Below are 23326 nucleotides of genomic sequence, written 5' to 3' on the forward strand. Positions count from 1 at the left end.
TGGTCGATCTAATGGCAAATCGACCAGTGTATAGCTACCTATAGCTTATAATGCTGCTAGATCACACCCCCAGATGGTGCAACCTGGTAAGAAACAATGAGGGACATTGATCAAGAGGGTCTGAGATAAAATATTAGTAGGTTTTTAGAAATCCGTGCAGAACTGTCTCAGACATCCTAAGAAATCACTAGCTAGTGCAGATTCCTTCTTAAACTCTTAGGAATAGGAAGAGTTAGGAAGGTCTCTCAGACAGTGCAGTGTGTAAGGGAAATTGCTGTTGCTGAGGTAACCAACACATCTGCTGTCAGCAGGCCCTGAGTGAGGGGGAGGAACCCTTCACAAATCACATCTAGCCTGCATTGCTGCACTATCTGGAGAACTGCTATGAATCACTTCTTAATCTGCAGCAGTTTAGGGATGGATTTGTACTTTTCTTAACTGTAGTGCAGTTCTAGTTCTCTACGCTAAACTGCCGTTATTATGCAGGATTTGAGAAGTTTCTTATTATCATGCAGAACAGTCCCCCTGCTGGTTAGAACAGTTTTAGTAGAAAAAAATGCTTTGATAAATCTTGGCTAATGAGCCTTGTAAAGTTATGATATAGTTTTTGAAAATAATTCATTTAAGTAAAGCTTAAAACGGGAAGTCCTTGCAAAAGTCACTTGGGACGAGACCGGTCGGGCATCAGAGAAGCAGTGAGAGAACGGGGCAGAGGTAGACACGGTGAGGAGGTACCTTGTGGCAGAATGCCAATTACCCCAATGTGTTTTTAGCTGTTTAATAAATTACATTTGATTAGTTATCAGTGAGTAAGTTTCGCGCAGTCTGGCTGTAGATAAACTGTGTTTTACATCTCTGAATTCTTAACCCTTACAGTGAGTAGAAGGAGTACAGCCTAGTTATATGTAGGATTGGGACTGTACATATACACATTTATCTCATCGTGTCACATGTCAGGTATATTTTAAAGTGGACCTGAACTCTTGCACAAGACAGAAGGAAAACAGAAAAAAATGCACCCTGTGTGTACTTAGAGAGTTTAGCCTGTCTAATTCCCCCTCATTTGTGACTAATTACAACTGTAATTTGATCGTTCAGCTGTCTCAGCTAGCTGCCTCAGCAGAGCAGCTAATTTGGAAGCACAGGATGTTAACAATATGTCTGCTTCCATGAAAGCAGGAAGTAGGCACATCACAGATTTATTTTAGGATTTGTATCAGCTGTAACAAAGAAATGTTTTTCTATAAAGGTTATTATGCTGCTGCTTATCTTTTAGAGCAGAGAGGAAGTTCTGAGTTCAGGTATGCTTTAAGGAGGAACTTTGGCGAAAAGGGGGAAAAAAATAAATCGATACATTACAAGTGAGAAGTTAAAAAATAAAAGAGAGATCAAGAAATGATTGATCTTTGCCATAAAATGTGTTCATGACGTTTGATTCACAATCAGCCTGCAGGTCATCATCTTTACTGCTGGCAGAAAAAAACTAGACAGCATCAACTGCCAATATTTATAACCACACCCACTAACATTACAATAGTCTGAAGGTTGTTGTTGTTTTTTATAGATATACATATGCACAGAGGGAGATACTGGTTGCTTGGCAGATGGAAACAGCTGTTGTTTCCCACAATGCAACAAGGGTCATAGACAGGAAACTGTCAGGACCTAGGTCATGACATCACACTGTGGGAGGGGTTTCACCACAATACCAGCCATACAGATGATCAGATGATCTATTTTAGAAAAGGTAAAGATTTCTCATGAGAAAGGGGGTATCCGCTACTGACTGGGATGATTTTCAATCCTGGGTTACAGGTCCTCTTTAAAGGATACCCGAGGTGACATGTGACATGATGAGATGGACATGTGTATGTACAGTGCCTAGCACACAAATAACTAGGCTGTGTTCCTTTTTTTCTTTCTCTGTCTGAAAGAGTTAAATATCAGGTATGCAAGTGGCTGATTCAGTCCTGACTCACACAGGAAGTGACTACAGTGTGACCCTCACTGATAAGAAATTCCCCTTTGTATCCCTTTCCTGCTCTCAGAAGCCATTTTCTGCTAGGAAAGTGTTTTTATAGTTGCAATTTCTTATCAGTGAGGGTCACACTGTAGTCACTTCCTGTCTGAGTCAGTACTGAGTCAGCCACTTACATACCTGATATTTAACTCTTCCAGGCAGAGAAAGAAAAAAAGGAACACAGCCTAGTTATTTGTGTGGCAGGCACTGTACATACACATGTCTATCTCATCATGTCACATGTCACGACGGGTATCCTTTAAGTTCTCCCATTGTTCTGCAGCGTTTCTTATGTTGTTGTCTTTGGCTTTGTTGTGTTTGCAGATCCGCATTTTCTCAACAACAAGGAGATGTCCGATGTCACGTTTATCGTTGAAGGACGACCCTTCTATGCACACAAAGTCTTGTTGTTTACAGCGTCTCCAAGGTGAGTAGGTGACATTATATTAAGGGAGACGGCAGTCATTGTGACCTTTGCAATAAAACCCATTTGAACGTCTAATTTAAACTGAGATGAAACTCAAACAAAAAAAAAAAAAAAACGATAAAAATGAGTTTGATGAGTTTGAAGATACTGGAAGGGTTAATACTCAGAACCCTGCTTCCCTCAGTAGCTAACCGAAAAGAGTGGTTTCAGTACTGAAATGACAACTGAAGAGGGGATATGGAGGATGCCATTTTTGTCTTTTTAAGTAATACCAGGTGTCTGGCCATCCTGCTGATCTCTCTGGCTGCAGTAGTGTCTGAATCCCACACCTGAAACAAGCATGCAGCTAATCCAGTCAGACTTCAGTCATAAACACCTGATCTGCCGCATGCTTGTTCAGGGGCTATGGCTGAAAGTATTAGAGGCAAAGGATCAGCAGGACAGCCAGGCAATCTGCATTGTTTAATAAATATGGCATCCTCCCTATTCCTCCTATTTCAGGTGTCCTTTCAGTACAGCAACCAATCTTTTCAAGATAGCAGACTAGAGCCTGCATAGCTCCTGAAAGGGGGGATCAGAGAACACCTCATCCTCCAGGGGCGGAGCCTGTGCCCTCAGAGGGGCGGGGCCTGAGTTGGCCGGACCTCCCCTCACCCACCCTGGAATGCCCACACAGGCAGAGTTAGGGCTCTTTCATAGGGGAAGTTGAAGGTGGTGAATCCATCGCCTGTCAGCTGCTCTTGGGCACCGGCTGGGCACTTGTTAGTGCTCGGTTCTGGCCCTGGACAGGCACCACCCCCACCCCTATGGAGTCACGACTGGGCGGGTAACAACGCCACGTATCAAGTGCTGAAACGCGTGGCGTTACAAACGCTACCATTCTGCTGTATTTTAATTTACCCCTGTATGGGCGTACGGGTGCCAGGGCTTTTCGGCATAGGGTGAGCCAAATGACGGCTCTCCCTGCTGCCCCTCAAATTTGGGAGGGGGGGGGGGGTGTTAAGCACTATTCCCCCTCTAAGTCGTCGGAGGAGGGGGGCCCAGAAGCCACAGGGGGCCCTGTCCTGAGAGACTGACAACCAAGGGCAAGGAGAGCAGAACAAGGAGAGAAGAAACTTTCTGTTCTCTGCACAAATGTTCTAATGACTACATCTGCTCAGCCACTGAAAGAATCATACAAAGTTTTGCAGACAAAGATTTGTAGACAGTCCCTATTCAGTGTGCAGCAGGGTCTTGTGTACAGCGCTGCTCTGCCCCCAGCCTTTCTACCCCTCCAACAGTGCTGTGTACTGTAGGGATGCTGGAGGAGTCTGGACACAGAGAAAAAAAGTTTTCTGCTCTCTGCATAATAGTTCTAATGACTGCCTCTGCGCAACCACTGATATTGAATCATACAAACTTGTGGACAAAGTTGGTGGGAGGGGGCCCCATCCAAAGTTTTGCAGGGGGGCCCAGTGATTTCTAGTTATGCCCCTGGTCGGAGGGAGACGTAATTGGGGGTCCGGTAATTGGCCGTTCACCGTATTACCCCATGCGCGGGGTGGACTATATCGCCACTGCTACAGCCGCGCCAAGCTTCAGTGCTGCGCGGTCTCGCAGCAGGCGCCGAAAAGCCCTGCTTCACTGAATGGCGCTTGTGGGTGGCAGGTGAGCCGCTAAACTGCCCGACAAGCGTAACGTACAGCTTCCCACCAGAAGGAGACCGAAACCTCGCCCAGTCAGCCGCTCCGGAGGTGTTTTGGGAAGAGGCACACAGGTCATGTGACCTGCATTCTCGGGTCGGTAGAATGGTTCTTGGCAGGTGGAATTCCTGTGGGTGGTCGAGGAGAATAAAGCCATGGAAACTGTCCGTGCAGTTTGAGGAGAAGCTGTAGAGACTTTCATCCCCGTAGATGAAGCCTCTAACTGCGGAGTAATTTCATCTCCTAGCAACCAATCACATTCTCACATTCCTGTCTCTAGGGCAGGTTAGAACATGTTAGGGGGGCAGTGGTTGCTAGGAGAGGAACAGAACATGTTCCATAGTGGAAACGCTTAGCCCAATGTTTTATATACTTACGTATGAAAGGAATCCTTTTTTTTATCATCATTTTTTGTGAATATTGTAACAACCTTGAAGTTATGCACAATTTGTCATTTTAAAGCTTACATGAGATCAGTTATCTTTGGGTGTTGCTGGTTTGACTGAAAGCAACACACTCCCCTTGTGGCTGACCTCTTATCTCGACAGGTGTTAATTGCCCCCCACTTGTGGCTGACATCTCATCTCTGCAGGTGTTAGATTAGGAGGCAAAGTCAATGTAATACAGCTCTCCCTCTGGCTTATGAGCAGATTGGTATGTTTCATTTGAAGTGGATCCGAGATAAGCTTTTACACATTACATAATTGTGCCCCTTACATATAGTTTATAGGGCATTCCTCAAGCCAAATACTTTTTTACTTTTTTTGTTTTAATACTCTAATTCCCTATAAACTAAACAAGCCTCGCCCACAGCTCCTCCAGCGCCTAGGCATTCTAAATCCCATGTAGCAAGTGCTCATGGGAGCTCAGTCTGGGGAGGAGGAGGCTTTTCCCGAAGGAGGAGGTGTTACTAGCCAGAGATTTCAGAGGCAAGGGGGCGGAGAGAAGAGGGTTGAGTTTCCACAGGCTGAGGGCTGGAGATGCAGAGCAGCTTGCCTGTGTGTAATGATCACAAGCAGAATATGGCTGCTCTCATTGTATCACAGGAAGAAATAATCATATACTGTTGAAGCTGTTTGCAGCTAGATTTGCTGTGTAAACTATCTAAACCAAGCAACACCTGCTTGGAATGGTCTGCAGAAGTCTGTCAGCAATTAAAGGCACTATACCTGCATTCAAACTGCAGTATCAAATTATGCGAGGGCTGAACTGACTCTGATAAACACCTCAATATTACGGGAGACCCTCAACTACACATAATTGGTATCTAATATTGATAAACAACAAACTTGCATGAAATTTACCTTCAGTTGCACTATTTGCATAATTTTGCATTCATTTGCACCAATGGAGGGTGTTCACTTCCAAAATGGTTTGCATGCAGAACATTTATAAGACAGGTTGTTGGGCCCCTTTCGAATGGAGTGGGACCTCATTGTTGTGAAAGGGTCTAGTATGGAATACCTTTGCATGCAAAACCGTTTTGAAAGCGAACATCCTCCATCAGTGCGACTGAAAGCAAAATTATGCAAATAGTGCATAGAGTGCGTAGAGTTCAACCAATTATGTGTAGTTGAGGGCCTCCCTTAATTTTGAGGTGTCGCTGGGGTCAAACGGTCACTTTCCGAAAAAAATTATATTTGAGACAGAACATGAAATATACAACTTCTCAACACCAGGTAGAGTAATATTATAGGACAATTAGGAGGTTGGCTATTTGATAATGGTTAGCTTACCTCCAATGAATCAATAGCAAAAAGTTTATTGTCACAAAAAAGGACAATAGTGTTTCATGAGATCCAGCTCACTTCATCAAGTAAAGATGGTACTAAGTGTGTGAGTGCTTCTGTGTAGAAATAAAGATCTTGAAACACTGACATACTTACTGATCGACAGAGTAACCAAGCAGCTCGGGGTAGGCCTGAACGATTTTAGGAAAAGTTTGAATTGTACTAAATTTACAAACCTGCATTGTCAGAAAATGATTTCATGTGCAATAATAAACTGCTACGTTAGACATCGGTGACCGTTACTCATACGACCTCTGGACGTTGTGCAGTAACAGCTTGGCTCACTGCTCCATGCACAGTAGTGAGGGCCCGTTTCCACTAGCTCGGAAACCGGGCTGAATCCGCAGAGTTTCCCCGCAGGCAAATCGCGCGGGGAAACTCGTGTGGGGAAACTCTGCCACAGGAAACAATGGCGCCGCCAGGCGAACTGCTTACTTTAGCGATTTGGCCGACATTGCCATCACTTTCCGTGTGGGAGGCTGCAAATGCCATAGCCGTGCATGGCACGGCTTGGGATGCGTCAGCATTCCCGCTGACCAGGAAGTGCCACCGCGCACGGTACTAGTGGAAACGGGCCCCCAGTGCCGTGGCTCCCACCGCTCCTGGCGGCGACTCCCTCTCTTCTTCCGCCTACTACGTCATCAGCTGGGCCCCGGGCCGGCCACAAGAATCAGTTTGTGAGTAACTTAGTGTTAGAGTCCTTCCTTAGCTCTCAGAGTTTGCAGGCCTGTCAGTCTAGCTACAGCCAGTTATAAAGCCTGGTCATAGAAACACAATATTGGGATTAATCACAGCTCCTTTGCACAGTGCCCAGGAGGCGGAGCTGTGATTAATCCTAACAAAATTGTGCTTAGTTTCAGGCTTGATGACTGGCTGATTGGCTGAAGCTTGACTGACAGGCCAGTGCAGAGTCTCAGAGAGCCTAAAGAGGAACTCCAGTGAAAATAATGTAATAAAGTGCTTCATTTTTACAATAATTATGTATAAATGATTTAGTAGTCAGTGTTTGCCCGTTGTAAAATATTGTAAATCCCTGATTTATATTCTGACATGTATACATGGTGACATTTTTACTGCTGGCAGGTGATGTAGCTGCTGCTTGCTGTTTTGGCAGTTGGAAACCGCTGTAAACAGCTATTTCCCACAATGCAACAAGGTTCACAGACAGTTAACTGCCAAGAGTAGGTACTCAGAATTTCTTTGTGGGAGGGGTTTCACCACAATATCAGCCATACAGCGCCCCCTGATGGTCTGTTTGTGAAAAGCAATAGATTTCTCATGTAAAAGGGGGTATCGGCTACTGATTGGGATAAAGTTCAATTCTTGGTCGGAGTTTCTCTTTAAGGAAGGACTCTAATCCTAGTGCCAGCTGATGAAAGTTTAGTGTAATAACAGTTTGCGCTACCTGGCCCAACCATTTTTTTTTAATACATGTGATTTTTAATACTTTCACCTTCAGGGTCATATATTCGTCGTGCATGGTCAGTGTATGGGGGCAGGGTCTGTCTGGTTGCTGGCAGGGGGCTGAACCCTCTGGACTGGACCTGGAGTGTATGAGGGTGGGGGGCGGAGACTAGTGGTGGCCAGTGAATGATGACACTGTGCAGACTTGGAGCCTGTGGAGGGAGAGTCTCATCGGGTATGAGGGCGGCGGGGGGCGGATCCAGAGCAACACACAGCTTGCCAATCACTGGATCTAATTGGTATGACGGTGGCAGCGGAAGGCGGAGCCGTAGAGAGCAGCTCAGCTTCTCCCATTCGCCCGATCTTCTCATTGCGTATGAGGGCGGTGGGGGGCGGATCCAGAGCCAACGGGGGCGGAGCGCACGGACCAGCACAGGGGGAAAGGGGTAAACCGCAGCTACTGACGATCTCTAGATCGTCTTAACAGAAATCGCGGTTTCGATTTAAAACCACAAAACCGTTCAGCCCTAGCTCGGGGTGACCTCAAAACCACCATGAAAGTATAGGGGACTAAAAGAGACCAAAAAGCACTCCTATTAAAAGCAACGCTCAGGCCTCTTGCACACTACAAGCGATTCTTATTTTTGAATACGATTAAAAAACGTAGTAGCGCGCAGTACTTTTTTTTTTTTAATCAGAATCAAAAATCGGATCGTATAAAAATCGGAATCACATGTAGTGTGCCTGAAGCCTCAGTGTGATTTGCCTTCTTAACCACTTGACGACCAGGGGATTTTTTCAGTGATCGGTGCTGCGTGGGCTCTACAGCCTGCAGCACCGATCAGGAGTGCAGCAGGGCGATCAGACTACCCCCCTTTTTCCCCACTAGGGGGATGTCCTGCTGGGGGGGTCTGATCGCCGCCGGCTGCATTTGCTTAACGGGGGGGCTCTTCAAAGCCCCCCTCCGCAGCGTTCTCCGCCCTCTCGCCCGCTCCCTCCCTCTCCCTTCCCCTCTGAGCGGCGCAGGACGGATATCCGTCCTGCGCCTGATAGGATAGGCTTGTGCCTATCCGATGCCGGCGATCCCCGGCCATTTAGAAGCCGGGGATCGCCGATCTACGTCACGGCGCTGCTGCGCAGCAGCGTCGTATGATGTAAACAGCGGAGATTTCTTCCCCGCGTGTTTACATTAGGCGTGCGAGCCGCGATCGGCGGCTCTCCGGCTGTTCACGGAGACACCCTCCGTGAACTGACATGGAAAGGCCGCTAGGACAACCAGTTTACGCCAATCGGCGTTAGCTGGTCGTCAAGAGGATACCTGAGGTGACATGTGACATGGTGAGATAGACATGTGTATGTACAGTGCCTTGCACACAAATAAATAGGCTGTGTTCCTTTTTTTCTTTCTCTGTCTGGAAGAGTTAAATATCAGGTATGTAAGTGGCTGACTCAGTCCTGACTCAAACAGGAAGTGACTACAGTGTGACCCTCACTGATAAGAAATTCCAACTATAAAACACTTTCCTAGCAGAAAATGGCTTCTGAGAGCAGGAAAGAGATAAAAAGGGTCAATAGTTCATTGATTTTTAGCTCTGGCATACTTCAATGAAGGTGTCATTGAGCAAAAACAATAAAAGAGTTAAAACTTAACAAGTAGATTTAAACATAAAACAAAACGGTGGAATTTCTTAAAAAGCCATTTTTAGGAGACGGAAGATAGATACAATCATTTATTTCATTTGTTTATTTTCGCTTCAGGTGTCCTTTAAAACAGAAGGTATTTGCGATAATTCAGCTTTAAGTGAACATTTGTGGCTACCCACGATGCACCGCTACTGAATATGCAAATGATCTCTTTCTGCCCCTGTAGCCAAGCTTACATCCAGCACCGCTGTTATTATTATTATTATGTATGCATTTATGTTATCGTACCTTTCTATGGCGCTGACATCTTCCGCGGCGCTTTTAGCGTATGTCACCGGCTAATGTGTCTCATAATCGCTCTCTAAACTACTTTCTTCAGATTTAAAGCGCTTCTTACCAACAAGTCCACCACCGAAAATAACTGCATCGATGTTAACTACGTAAAGTACCACATTTTCCAGGTAAGCACTTGAAAGACAAAGGCTGGTACTTGCTATAAATCACAGTATTTTTACAGTTCTTAGTCACTATTATTATATCTTTAATAGCCAAGCTCAAGCACAGATCTTTACATTATTATTATTATTTAGTATTTATATAGCGCCGACATATTACGCAGCGCTGTACAGTGTATATATATATCTTGTCACTAACTGTCCCTCAAAGGAGCTCACAATCTAATCCCTACCATTGCCATATGTCTATATTATGTAGTGTAAGTACTGTAGTCTAGGGCCAATTTTTAGAGGGAGCCAATTAACTTATCTGTATGTTTTTGGAATGTGGGGGGAAACCGGAGTGCCCGGAGGAAACCCACGCAGACACGGAGAGAACATACAAACTTTTTGCAGATAGTGCCCTGGCTGGGATTCGAACCGGGGACCCAGCGCTGCAAGGCGAGAGAGCTAACCACTACGCCAACGTGCTGCCCATACATGCTTTTATTAGATCATTCTTTTCATGCCTTTATTGGATCATGCTTTTCATAGCTCCTCAGCAACTGACAGCTGCCTGCTCAGCCCCCTTTAGTCAGAAAACATTCCATGTTGAGCTTTGCATACACGTCAAATGAAAGTTGTTGAAAACGAACGACCGATTGACCGATTATCATTAACAAAAATGGAAGCGAACGACTGAAAAAAAGACAATGATTAACGACTGTCCTCAGTCACTTTGGGCTGATCTGCCAGGCAGATTGTTTCAGCTGGCAATCGTTCATAATCATGAGTATACACAGGGCCGGTTCTCTCATGAAGCAAGGCGAAACACTTGCATCAAATTCAGAGATTACAGGGACAGCATTTACAGCCTGCAGTCAGAGTAGGAGGAGAAGCGAGAGGAGAGCGAGGTGAAGAGGTCATCACTGGGGAAAAGCAGCTTGTTGTGCTGTGTGAGGAGTCTGACAGTGAGTGAGGAGGGGGGAGGCAGGAAAGCATCATTGGGGAAAAGCAGCTTGTTGTGCTGTGTGAGGAGTCTGACAGTGAGTGAGGAGGGGGGAGGCAGGAGAGCATCATTGGGGAAAAGCAGCTTGTTGTGCTGTGTGAGGAGTCTGACAGTGAGTGAGAAGGGAGGAGGCAGGAGAGCATCATTGGGGAAAGCAGCTTGTTGTGCTGTGTGAGGAGTCTGACAGTGAGTGAGGAGGGGGAGGCAGGAGAGCATCATTGGGGAAAGCAGCTTGTTGTGCTGTGTGTGGAGTCTGACAGTGAGTGAGGAGGGGGGGGGGCGGGGGGGGGAGGCAGGAGAGCAGCATTGGGGAAAAGCAACTTGTTGTGCTGTGTGAGGAGTCTGACAGTGAGTGAGGAGGGGGGGGGGGAGGCAGGAGAGCAGCATTGGGGAAAAGCAACTGGTTGTGCTGTGTGAGGAGTCTGACAGTGAGTGCGGAGGGGGGAGGCAGGAGAGCATCATTGGGGAAAAGCAGCTTGTGGTGCTGTGTGAGGAGTCTGACAGTGAGTGAGGAATGGGAGGCAGGAGAGCAGCATTGGGGAAAAGCAGCTTGTTGTGCTGTGTGAGGAGTCTGGCAGTGAGTGAGGAGGGGGGAGGCAGGAGAGCATCCTTGGGGAAAAGCAGCTTCTTGTGCTGTGTGAGGAGTCTGACAGTGAGTGAGGAGGGGGGAGGCAGGAGAGCAGCATTGGGGAAAAGCAGCTTGTTGTGCTGTGTGAGGAGTCTGACAGTGAGTGAGGAGGGAGGAGGCAGGAGAGCAGCATTGGGGAAAAGCAGCTTGTTGTGCTGTGTGAGGAGTCTGACAGTGAGTGAGGAGGGAGGAGGCAGGAGAGCAGCAGTGTTTCATTTGACCTGCACAGCAGAAGGGAGGAGGTGGCACTGCTGTCCTGACTGAGGAGGAATGGAGTGGCTGAGGGTGAGCAGCGTGTTTGTCACAGACTCACAGCCAGCCAGTGTGCTATTGTGTTGAGCTGCAGCATGTCATGTGAGAACATCAAATGAAGCAGAGTAAATTGCTGGGTGCTGTGCGATAATTCCAAATCAGGGGTGGGAGGGGCATCCTCACAAATTTGCCTCAGGGAGCAAAAAGTCTAGTACCGGCCCTGAGTATGCAGCCCCCATGGCAAACAACCCACGCCGCAGTACGTACTGATGTGGAGACCCTGATGGAAAATAATGATGGACTTTCTGATGCATTCATCCTCCATGAAGCGATTGTGCTGTGCAGAGACACTGCGCCAATGTCAGAACAGAGACATCAGACGCCGTCAGACAGGAGTGATAGGAAGCTCATATGAAGACAGTATCTGTGCGGTGGGCTTCCCGCAGCTGCGTCCGGCAGCATCGGCGGCGGTCATAACATTTTTAATGTGGGACTCTCTTTAATATAATTTGACATAGCAGGTTAGAGCGCTTTATGCATAATGCACCGCATATTAATAGAAGCACCATAGTCAATGCGGTCCACATAAATGATGTATCGCGCTCAGACCATCGCCGCTGATGGGAGGGGCCCCATCCCAGCAAATAATACTTAATAAGCCCTTCCCTCCCCCGGTCAGCTCATCCATAGTTATGGGAAGTCTGCAGTGTGATAAGGTGCCCGGTAGTTATGCAAATTAGCGACCAATCGACCTCCCAATCGATCAGATCGGATAGTGTTGATGGTGAGCTACAAACGATTAATTTGTCCATCGTTTCGCTGACCAGTTTTGCTGCATCGGAAGGTCGATCGTTCGGTAAAATTGCATCATTAATGGACAACTGCCAGCCCGTATTAAAGTGGACCTGAACTCTTGCACAGGACAGAAGGAAAGCAGAGAGAAATGCACCCTGTATGTATTTAGAGAGTTCAGCCTATTTAGAGAGTTCAGCCTGTCATCTGTGACTAATCACCAGTGTAATTTGATCTGTCAGCTGGCTGCCTCGGCAGAGCAGCTTAGTTGTAAACACAGGATATTAACTCTATGTCTGTTTCCATGAAAGCAGGAAGTAGACACACTGAAGATGTATTGCAGGGTTTGTCTCAGCTGTAACAAAGAAATGTTTTTCTGTAAAGGTTATTATGCTGTTGCTTATGTTTGAGAGTAGAGAGGATGTTCTGAGTTCAGGTCCGCTTCAAAGCTGGGAGCACACTTATCCCTGCAATTTTCACATGCATTTTTCTATACACGTTTTTCCGGACATTATTTGTATGCGATTTTTAAAGAAACCCTGTAACGAAAAAAACCTCCCCTGGGGGGTACTCACCTCGGGTGGGGGAAGCCTCCGGATCCTATTGAGGCATCCCCCCATCCTCCTGTGTCCCGCGGCGGTCTCGCTGTGCCCCTCCGCACAGCGGGGATGTAAATATTCACCTTCCCAGCTCCAGCGCAGGCGCAGTATCGGCTCTCCGCTCGGAGATAGGTGGAAATAGCCGATCTCTGTCGGGCCGCTCTACTGCGCAGGTGCAAGTCTCCTGAGCCTGTGTAGTAGAGCGGACCCGACAGATCAGCTATTTTTGCCTATCTCTGTGCTGAGAGCAGCAACAGCGCCCCCGGTGGAGCCAGGACAGGTAAATAAATCAGCGCTTGTCAGGCTTGTAGAGGGGGGATTCCAGGACACTCCGGGCAGAGGTGGCCTTAGAGTACGCGGGGCCTGGGGCGACTGTCATATGCGGGGCCTAGAGACATATACTGTGGATACACACGTTGTGGAAGCACACACTCTGTATAGGTTAGATAGGTAGGTGCCTCCAGTATAGGTTAGATAGGTAGGTGCCCCACAGTATAGATTAGACAGGTAGGTGCCCCGCAGTACAGATTAGATAGGTAGGTAGGTACCCTGCAGTATAGATTAGATAGGTGCCTGCAGTATAGATTAGTTAGGTAGGTACCCCGCAGTATATATTAGATACGTGCCTGCAGTATAGATTAAATAGGTGCCAGCCTGCAGTACAGATTAGATAGGTGCCCGCAGTATAGATTAGATAGGTGCCAGCCTGAAGTATAGGTTAGATAGGTGGCTGCAGTATAGATTAGTTAGGTAGGTATCCCGCAGTATAGATTAGATGGGTGCCAGCCTGCAGTATAGGTTAGATAGGTGCCTGCAGTATAAATTAGATAGGTAGGTGCCCGCAGTATAGATTAGATGGGTGCCAGCCTGCAGTATAGGTTAGATAGGTGCCTGCAGAATAGATTAGATAGGTAGGTGCCCACAGTATAGATTAGATGGGTGCCAGCCTGCAGTATAGGTTAGATAGGTGCCTGCAGTATAGATTAGATAGGTGCCAGCCTGCAGTATAGGTTAGATAGGTGGCTGCAGTATAGGTTAGATAGGTGCCTGCAGTATAGATTAGATAGGTAGGTGCCCACAGTATAGATTAGATAGGTGCCAGCCTGCAGTATAGGTTAGATAGGTGCCTGCAGTATAGGTTAGATAGGTGCCAGCCTGTAGTATAGGTTAGATAGGTGGCTGCAGTATAGATTAGATAGGTGCCAGTATGCAGTATAGATTAGATAGGTGCCAGCCCGCAGTATAGATTAGATAGGTGCCAGCCTGCAGTATAGGTTAGATAGGTGCCTGCAGTATAGATTAGATAGGTGCCAGCCTGCAGTATAGGTTAGATAGGTGCCAGCCTGCAGTATAGATTAGATAGGTGCCAGCCTGCAGTATAGATTAGATAGGTGCCAGCCTGCAGTATAGATTAGATAGGTGCAAGTATGCAGTATAGGTTAGATAGGTGCCAGTATGCAGTATAGGTTAGATAGGTGCCAGCCTGCAGTATAGGTTAGATAGGTGCCAGCCTCCAGTATAGGTTAGATAGGTGCCAGCCTGCAGTATAGGTTAGATAGGTGCCAGCCTGCAGTATAGGTTAGATAGGTGCCAGCCTGCAGTATAGATTAGATAGGTGCCAGCATGCAGTATAGGTTAGATAGGTGCCAGCATGCAGTATAGGTTAGATAGGTGCCAGCCTGCAGTATAGATTAGATAGGTGCCAGCCTGCAGTATAGATTAGATAGGTGCCAGCCTGCAGTATAGATTAGATAGGTGCCAGCCTGCAGTATAGGTTAGATAGGTGCCAGCCTGCAGTATAGGTTAGATAGGTGCCAGTATGCAGTATAGGTTAGATAGGTGCCAGCCTGCAGTATAGGTTAGATAGGTGCCAGTATGCAGTATAGGTTAGATAGGTGCCAGTATGCAGTATAGGTTAGATAGGTGCCAGCCTGCAGTATAGGTTAGATAGGTGCCAGTATGCAGTATAGGTTAGATAGGTGCCAGCCTGCAGTATAGGTTAGATAGGTGCCAGCCTGCAGTATAGGTTAGATAGGTGCCAGTATGCAGTATAGGTTAGATAGGTGCCAGCCTGCAGTATAGGTTAGATAGGTGCCAGTATGCAGTATAGGTTAGATAGGTGCCAGCCTGCAGACAGTATAGGTTAGATAGCAAGAAGGCTGCAGCGGTGGGGAGCGGCCATAGTTGTTAAAACTCACGTGTCTTTACCGATGCTCACACTGTGAGTCACAGCTACCAACTAGTTCCTCTCCCAGCATCTGTGTATTGGTAACAGTGCCCCCCTGTGGTGACATGTGGTCACGTCATCATAGGGGGCGCTGTTACCAATATACAGATGCCGGGAGAGGAACTAGTTGGTAGCTGTGACTCACAGTGTGCGCATCGGTAAAGACACATGAGTTTTAACAACTATGCCCGCTCTCCCCAGCACTGCAGAGGGTGCGGGGCCTCCTCAGGCGCGGGGCCTGGGGCGATTGCCCCACTTGCCACCCCCAAAGGCCGGCTCTGAGTTTTAACAACTATGCCCGCTCTCCCCAGCACTGCAGAGGGTGCGGGGCCTCCTCAGGCGCGGGGCCTGGGGCGATTGCCCCACTTGCCACCCCCAAAGGCCGGCTCTGCTCCGGGGGAGCCAGCGCTGGATTGCCTGCAGCTACAGGGGAGGGGGAAGCCTCATTGGGACCCTGAGGCTTCCCCCTCCAGAGGTGAGTACCCCACAGGGGAACTTTTTTTTTGTTTCAGAGTCTCTTTAACCCACCGATAATGAAAGTCAATGGGAAATCGCGTGCATTGTGCAAATTTATGCAAAAGAAGTGAGGATTTTTTGTTGCATGCGAAAACACGAATTTTAGCAGGAGGCCGATTCTCCATTGACTTTGATTGGATGTGCGGCAGATGTGTTTTTTGCACATTCTGAAAAAGTATGTGTTGTTTAATAAGTGTGAACCCAGACTAATGGTGGCCACACACCATACGATTTTAAAGGATACCGGAGGTGACATGTGACATGATGAGATAGACATGGGTATGTACAGTGCTGCCTAGCACACAAATAACTATGCTGTGTTCCTTGTTTTCTCTCTCTGCCTGAAAGAGTTAAATATCAGTTATGTAAGTGGCTGACTCAGTCCTGACTCAGACAGGAAGTGACTACAGTGTGACCCTCACTGATAAGAAATTCCAAATATAAAACACTTTCCTAGCAGAAAATGGCTTCTGAAAGCAAGAAAGAGGTAAAAAGGGGAATGTATTATCAGTGAGGGTCACACTGTAGTCACTTCCTGTCTGAGTCCGCCACTTACATACCTAATATTTAACTCTTTCAGGCAGAGAAAGAAAAAAAGTTATTAGTGTGCTAGGCACTGTACATACCCATGTCTATCTCATCATGTCACTTCGGGTATCCTTTAAAATATCTTTTCAATTCAAGAATTGCAATCAATTTTTCAGACTGATTGTAACATTTCGAGAAAAACAAATCTGACCAATGTACCACACACCTATGCTCATTTTTTTCCAGTTATGAAAAAGTAATTCATCAAGTAATTCACAATGTACCACACACCATTCAATTTTTTTTATAAAAAGTGATCAGAAAAATCCAACACTCCCAGTCTTCACTAATCGAATAAAACGGCCCCCTGGTCTTCCTACACCCCCTCCCCCCAGCCCCCTCGTTTCCCTGCCCCCTGGTCTCCCTGGACCCCCTCCACTCAGGTCTCCCTGCAGCCCCTCTCCCCAACCCTCTGGTCTCCCTGCACCTTCTTCCCAAGCCCCCCAGACTTCCTGTACCCTTCCCCCAGGTCTCCCTGCACCACTTATCCCCAGCCCCCAGTCTCCCTGCAACCCCTCCCCAACCCTCTGGTCTCCCTGCACCCCCTTCCACCAAGCCCCCTGGTCTCCCTGTACCCCAGCTCCCTGGTCTGCAACCCCACCCCCTTGTCTTCCTGCATGCCTTCCCCCTGGTCTCCCTGCACCCCCTCCCCTAGCCCCCTGGTCTCCCTGCACCCCCTCCCCTAGCCCCCTGGTCTCCCTGCACCCCCTGGTCTCCCTGCACCCCCTCCCCTAGCCCCTTGGTCTCCCTGCACCCCCTGGTCTCCCTGCACCCCTCTCCCCAGCTCCCTGCACCCCTCTCCCCAGCCCCCTGGTCTCCCTGCACCCCCTCCCCTAGCCCCCTGGTCTCCCTGCACCCCCTGGTCTCCCTGCACTCCCTCCCCTAGCCCCCTGGTCTCCCTGCACCCCCTGGTCTCCCTGCACCCCTCTCCCCAGCTCCCTGCACCCCTCTCCCTGCACCCCCTGGTCTCCCTGCACCCCTCTCCCCAGCCCCCTGGTCTCCCTGCACCCCTCTCCCCAGCCCCCTGGTCTCCCTGCACCCACTCCCCTAGACCCCTGGTCTCCCTGCACCCCATCTCAAGAACCCCCTGGTCTCCCTGCACTCCCTCCCCCAACCCTCTGGTTTCCCTGCTCCCCCTCCCTGCAGCCCCCTGGTCTCACTGCACCCTCGCTCCCTGCAACCCCGCTCCCTGATCTCCCTGCCCCCTTGTTTTCCTGCACCCTTACCCCCTGGTCTTCCTGCACCCCAGCCCCCAGTGTCCCTCCACCCCCAGGCTCAGGGTCTTTCTGCACCCCCCCCCCCACACACACACACACCAGCCCCCTCATCTCCCTGCAACCCTGCCCCCTGGTCTCCCTGCACCCCTTCCCCCCCCAGCCCTCTGGTCTCCCTGCACCCCAGCCCCCTCGTCTCCCTGCACCCCTTCCCCTGGTCTCCCTGCACCCCCAGCCCCCTCGTCTCCCTGCACCCCCTCCCTTAGCCCCCTGGTCTCCCTGCACCCCTCCCCTAGCCTCCTGGTCTCCCTGCCCCCCCCTCCCTTAGCCCCCTGGTCTCCCTGCACCCCTCCCCTAGCCCCCTGGTCTTCCTGCAGGCATACGCTGGTATTTTCTACCAGGGTCCATTAGCTATGACGGCCTCACAATGTCTGTTTCGGTTCCAGCTCCTCAGTGTTTCCTCCCTTTTCTCTCTTCCAGCTGGTCATGCAGTACCTGTATTGTGGAGGAACGGAATCGCTTCTCATTAAGAATAATGAAATCATGGAGGTAAGGCACGGACTGTGGAAGCCTCGAGTAAATTAGATGTTCAGGCTTAACCAGCCGCAGATGTTTCCAGAAGAACCCGTTTATTCCTCTTCCTGCCGCCGTGGCAGAAGTGTCGCCGGGATGCCAATTTGCTGATTGACTGATAATCCAATATTGGCGGCAGCTCTCGAGAGCCCGGTGTTGGCCCCGCGCATGAAATCAGTTCATTAATAGGGGGTGTTACGTCTTTCCTTTCCCTAAACATGTCTCCTTTCTCCGCAGCTGTTGTCTGCCAGCAAATTTTTCCAACTGGAGGCTTTGCAACGCCACTGTGAAATCATCTGTGCAAAGAGTATCAACACCGAGAACTGCGTGGACATGTATAATCATGCCAAGGTACGTTCCAACACAGCGAATAAATATATTTTAAAATTATGAAAGGCCAAAAATAAACGAGGCAAATTCTAGCAGGTTCATGTTAACATCGTAACGGAAGCAAAACGGTGGACAGAAAGCTTTTTCATGAATACATGTGCTTGCTATCAGTGGTCCTCTCACGAATGGTCGTGATCACGGGTACGCGTGATTCACGGCCATTTTTCCGCATCACGAAGGCCGTGACCCGGATGCCGTGATCCGCATGGATCACGACATTCGCGTCAAATCCGGATCACGGCATGCGTACAAAAAGACGGGTCACGACCCGTAATCAAGGCCTTGATGCGGCCGTGATAGAGGGGAGGCTACATGCGGATTTTTATGTCCGCATGGCCTACTGATACGCATGCGCATGCGCAGTTAGTGAGTACGGGTACCCACTGTTACGCATTGATCAATACGACACATACATACATGCGGATTTTATATCCGCATGGCTTACTGATACAGATGTGCATGCGCAGTTAGTGAGTCGCATGGCCTATTGATATGCATGCGCATGCGCAATCTCAGTTTTTTAACACGTACATTTCTACGCATGGCGGCATGGCGATACGCATTAAACATTATGGGTTACGACTGACCACGACACGACATTGCGGATTTTACAATACTGATCACGAGTAAAGACGGGTCGAGCCGGTTGCGGAAAAAAATACGGGACCCGATCACGGGTTGATACGGATGCGGCTCCAATAATCACGGCCGCATGCGGATCCGTGATTGGGGGGTATCCGAGCAACACTGCTTGCTATTGCAGTACAGTTTGCTTCCTGCCCTCTGTAGATGTAGCTGGTGGGTGGATCAATCAGGAGTTACCAAAGTAAAAAGAACAAAAGAGGCCAGACCAAATTTCACAGCAGTACAGTAGAAAACAGGTGGCTGAGGGTGGTGGCAAAGGGCGGGGACAGTGAGAGTAGTTGTGGCAAATGTGAGCACCTCTAATATCTAGTGGCTTGAGGAAGCGGTCAAGAGCCCACGAAACGCTTCAGAATTGTATTAAAAAAATTACCAATTGTCATCCTTAGAGGTAAGCCAATTGTCCATTGCTATTTTAGGTGTTTTAACTACATTGGGTGTCTTCCCCCCCCCCCCCATTGCTTTGCTACAAGCTGATCCAGTTCTGTTATATTACTCTATTCCACAGTTCCTTGGAGTTCCAGAGCTCTCGGCATACTGTGAAGGCTTCTTCTTGAAAAACATGATGCTTCTCATCGAAAATGAGGCCTTCAAACAACTCTTGTATGATAAGAACTGTGAGACCACAGGGCAGGATGTGCTAGGGGACTTACAAAGGACGTTGGCCACACGGATACAATCTATTCACCTATCTTCTTCCAAAGGGTCTATAGTATAGAGTCAATGGCTACCGAGTAGATGGTATGTACAGTATTTACAGATAAAGGATCCTCCATTGAAGATAAGAAGAGACTTTTAACTCAGTCGGATCTCCTACTTTCATCTGATGGCCTAAGGCAGAAAAATGTGGAACTCCTAGCCTGGAGAATATATATCTTAAAAAAACATAGAAAACAGAATTTCTATTTTTTTTAATAGACACTTCAAAGATGACTCAATATTTTCCGAAGGAAATACAGGATGGCTTTGATCTATAACTTAGCAAAAAATAAATAAATAACTAAATCTATGTAAGAAAATATACATGGGAAGAGCTATAGAAATTTACAAAAAAAAAACTATGTTCGTAGATATAAAACTAAATACCCTATTTAAAAAAAAAGTGATATTTTAATTTTTTTTCCTTAGCATTATGCAACTCCAATGTACGTTTTTGAATTCTATAAAAAAAAAAAAAGAGAAACAATATATAAAAGTCCTTTATGAAGATGGATATGTGAAGGCTGTACAGTCTAGTGGAATTAAGCGTGAAGATTTTTAAGGATGAGACTTTTTTGAAAAATTTATTAAAAAATTGGGGTGGCCTTGTAGGTTAAAAACTTAAAGACTTTTCATACCCTCTTTGTTTCATTTCTCAAAAAGTTGTAAAATTACTCTTGACGACGGTTTTATTTTCATTCGTTCTGTTTGTTCAATGACTGGTACCAAATTTTCTGTGAACGCTGTACGACTGAACCGTCATCTTTTTAATTCAGATTTTTGCTCCTGGCTGAAAGAAGAAGAGAAGAAAGAAACAAAAAAGATCAAAAACAGTTGTAAAGTTGTTATAAATGGTTATAGAGAAACAAAAGTTTCAAAATGTTAGAAAATTGGCATGTCGGTAGTTACTTTGAACAAATTAAGCAAACTCTGATTTGCATGGTTATCGTGTATAATTTCTTGCCAAAAAAAAAAAAAAACATCTGCAGTTACTCATCCATTCGTGCAGTACGGAAAACACACGCCCAATTTTGTTTCACTGTGAATATGTTGAATTGATTGTAGATGTTAGTTTTTACATTACATAGTAAAAAAAAATGTGCAATTTTTTTTTTTGTTCCCCCCAATTCTTGTACTGTAAATTCATTGATTTATTGCATTGTAGAGATGCCAGTGTGTCGCTGTGTTTGGGCACCGAAAGCCATAAAGATCAGAGTTATCATTCAATAGACCATTAGCTCTTGTTTACCTTTTTATCTTAGGACACACTTTCAAAGGGTCAAAAAACGCTGTCACGTCTTGTCTTTACATGTATGTTTTGTTCTATGTGTCAAACAATTTATTTTGTGTATGCCGAAAACGAAAAAAAATCATGGACTCTTCACGTGCCACATCTTACCAATTTTTTTTATTATTTTTATTTTATTTTTATTTTATATTTTTGCTTAGCGGTCAGTTTGCATGATGAATTTAATGTAAAACTTTAAATACACTTTGTGAGACTATGGCTGATGTCAATAAAAAAATAACATATTTTTTTCCATGTTGAAAAATACAGGACGTTGTTTAGTCAAGCATGGTGATTGCTATGAATGCTTAGACTGGTATTTGGACGGAATCTTTAACGTGATAAGTCAGCCTAAAATGTTCCATTTATTATTCATAAACCTGATTTAATTTCAAGCAGCACAAAAGTATACTTTTCTAGTACTACTAAAAGCTTTTGCTTTTACTAAATTACTTTAAATTACTTTTAAAAACAACTAATTGACCTACAAAATGTATCAATTGCAGATGCAAATAATCTGGAGGAGAGTCAATACAAGTCTGTACACCAGTATTTAGCTATATTAGCTCTCATATGTTATAAGTCTCACTTCTCATCCAGACACAAATTATACTATTTCCTAACCCATCACCCCACCAAAATCCAACATTTTTCACCCCCTTTAAAAAGCAGGGGCTTTGTTGGGGGTAAATGCAAGGTGCTAAAAGGAATACCATCCATGCCCAAGTGTTTTTAAAATGACAATGTACAAATAATGTCTAAGTAGCTGTGTTAACATTTTCCTACTATTCATGTTAAATATCAGAGACAATTGCTTTAATTCATTGTGTGTAGATTTTAGCTACGTTTGGAATGTCTCATTTGCAGAGGTATGAATCTCTGCAGTGTGACATGCTAAGAACAGTGTAATATTGAAGCAGATTATTTGAAAACAGGTGTCAGGTTTCACATACTGCAGTATTACAAATGTTTATGTTGCACATAAGATACATTTCCTCTGCTCTCTGTGAGAGAAAGCTCTTCCTGTCTCTGACTGAGCTCTCTGCACACACAGGGTTAGCAGATACACTGTGAGGGAATTTCCCCCCCTCCCCTCATGGCTGAGGCTGCTGTCAGAATTTCAGCAGACTGCCGTCAGAAAAATGTGAAAGGAATTAGATAACCGTAATAAAATAGATAATCAGTGAAATGTATACACCAGTACTTAGCAGCACTTCCCAAACATTTCCTAACTCAATTGGAAAAAAAAACATTTTAATTGATAGTGTCCCTTTAACGGTGCTGTCTATAAAAGTGCATAAGTCAACAAAGATAAAAAAGCTGCATCATAGCCTGACGGCCATCTTTTCAGACCATTTAGTAAAAGCTATGTTTTAATTGTTTTAGAAAAGTATACTTTTGTGCTGCTTAAAATTTGGCAAGGGTCCATAGTAGTCCGGTTCTACAAATGATTGATTACTCCCTCATCTAATATTGATTGGGTAATATCGATTGATGTACCAAATTGCATTACTTGATCCCGATAAGATTTGAGGAGAAATATGATTGACAATTAATTGTCCCACCACTAAGTTTGTACTACCGATGTGGCTTTTACTCCCTTCACCACCTACTCAAGAAATCACTGCTGTATCCATTGATAGTTTCAGTTGATAAAATATTTAAACTAGTTGATCAGAAAAGAAAGGGGAAATATAATTACTGGATTTCATCAAAATGAAAAACAAAAGTACAAATACATGACTACCTGGAAGTGGATTGATTGTGAAAGTTGGATCAACAAAAATAAAAAAAATCAACAAATGTCCTACAAGATTACGTTCTTCAGAGATCCTCATCCAGTAATGAAGAAATTCCTGGTCATCCCAACCCCGCAGCTTCATCAGAATCCTGGCGATTGATAACTCTTGCCACCTTTCCTGAGGGTTGAACCCACCCATGAGGTCCATGGTCCCCAAATTGTCCAAAGCTTCCAATTGGTGTCAAGTTTTCATTTACTAAGAATGCGTCAAACAAAGTCTTAACCAGGGCTGTGGAGTCGAGGAGTCAGTCGGAGCAATTTGGGGTACCTGGAGTTGGAGTCGGTGGCTTCAAGCTGAGGAGTCGGATGATTTTTGTACCAACTTCACAGCCTTGGTAAGTATTAGACTAAAGAGTCTGAGTATTTTGGGGTACCTGGAGTCAGAAGTTTCATAAACAGAGGAGGTAGATGGTTTGACTCCACAACCCTGATCTTAACTCAGCAGAAACAAATGACTTTGTTTCCTCAAGGTTCCAGCAATTCACTATTAACTATCAGTAAAACAAAGTTTACTAAAAAAAAGTGGGATTCACTCCAGTTATTTTATGATGTAACAAGGCTACCCAGGGTTCCCCTGTCCAACACAACTACAATTAAAGAATGTATCAGGTCAGAAATTCACTACAAAATTGGACAAGCTTTGGACATGTCTGGCATACTGTGTACAGGTAGTCCCCGGTTAACGCACGAGATATGGACTGTAGGTT

The 23326-nt window shown here is 46.2% G+C and overlaps 1 protein-coding gene and 1 long non-coding RNA gene across 4 annotated transcripts in view; one reads left to right on the top strand and one right to left on the bottom strand.

Annotated features, from left to right (window-relative positions):
• The window catches only part of ABTB3 (ankyrin repeat and BTB domain containing 3), a 349230-nt gene extending 328206 nt beyond the window's left edge, over positions 1 to 21024 (top strand). For 2 of the 3 annotated variants that reach the window (XM_068278352.1, XM_068278353.1), the window contains 5 exons: positions 2345 to 2447; positions 9347 to 9428; positions 17707 to 17775; positions 18037 to 18150; positions 19340 to 21024. In XM_068278352.1, the coding sequence (XP_068134453.1) occupies positions 2345 to 2447; positions 9347 to 9428; positions 17707 to 17775; positions 18037 to 18150; positions 19340 to 19549 (578 nt within the window). In that variant the 3' untranslated portion in view covers positions 19550 to 21024. The remainder of the gene's footprint in view (positions 1 to 2344; positions 2448 to 9346; positions 9429 to 17706; positions 17776 to 18036; positions 18151 to 19339) is intronic. The other variant, XM_068278354.1, reaches the window with a different exon arrangement.
• LOC137564460 (uncharacterized) overlaps positions 20139 to 23326 on the bottom strand; it is a 69942-nt gene continuing 66754 nt past the window's right edge. The window contains exon 3 of the long non-coding RNA XR_011030603.1: positions 20139 to 20320. This is a non-coding gene — a long non-coding RNA (uncharacterized lncRNA). The remainder of the gene's footprint in view (positions 20321 to 23326) is intronic.

Source organism: Hyperolius riggenbachi, chromosome 3, assembly GCF_040937935.1.
Source record: "Hyperolius riggenbachi isolate aHypRig1 chromosome 3, aHypRig1.pri, whole genome shotgun sequence".
Classification (NCBI taxonomy): domain Eukaryota; kingdom Metazoa; phylum Chordata; class Amphibia; order Anura; family Hyperoliidae; genus Hyperolius; species Hyperolius riggenbachi.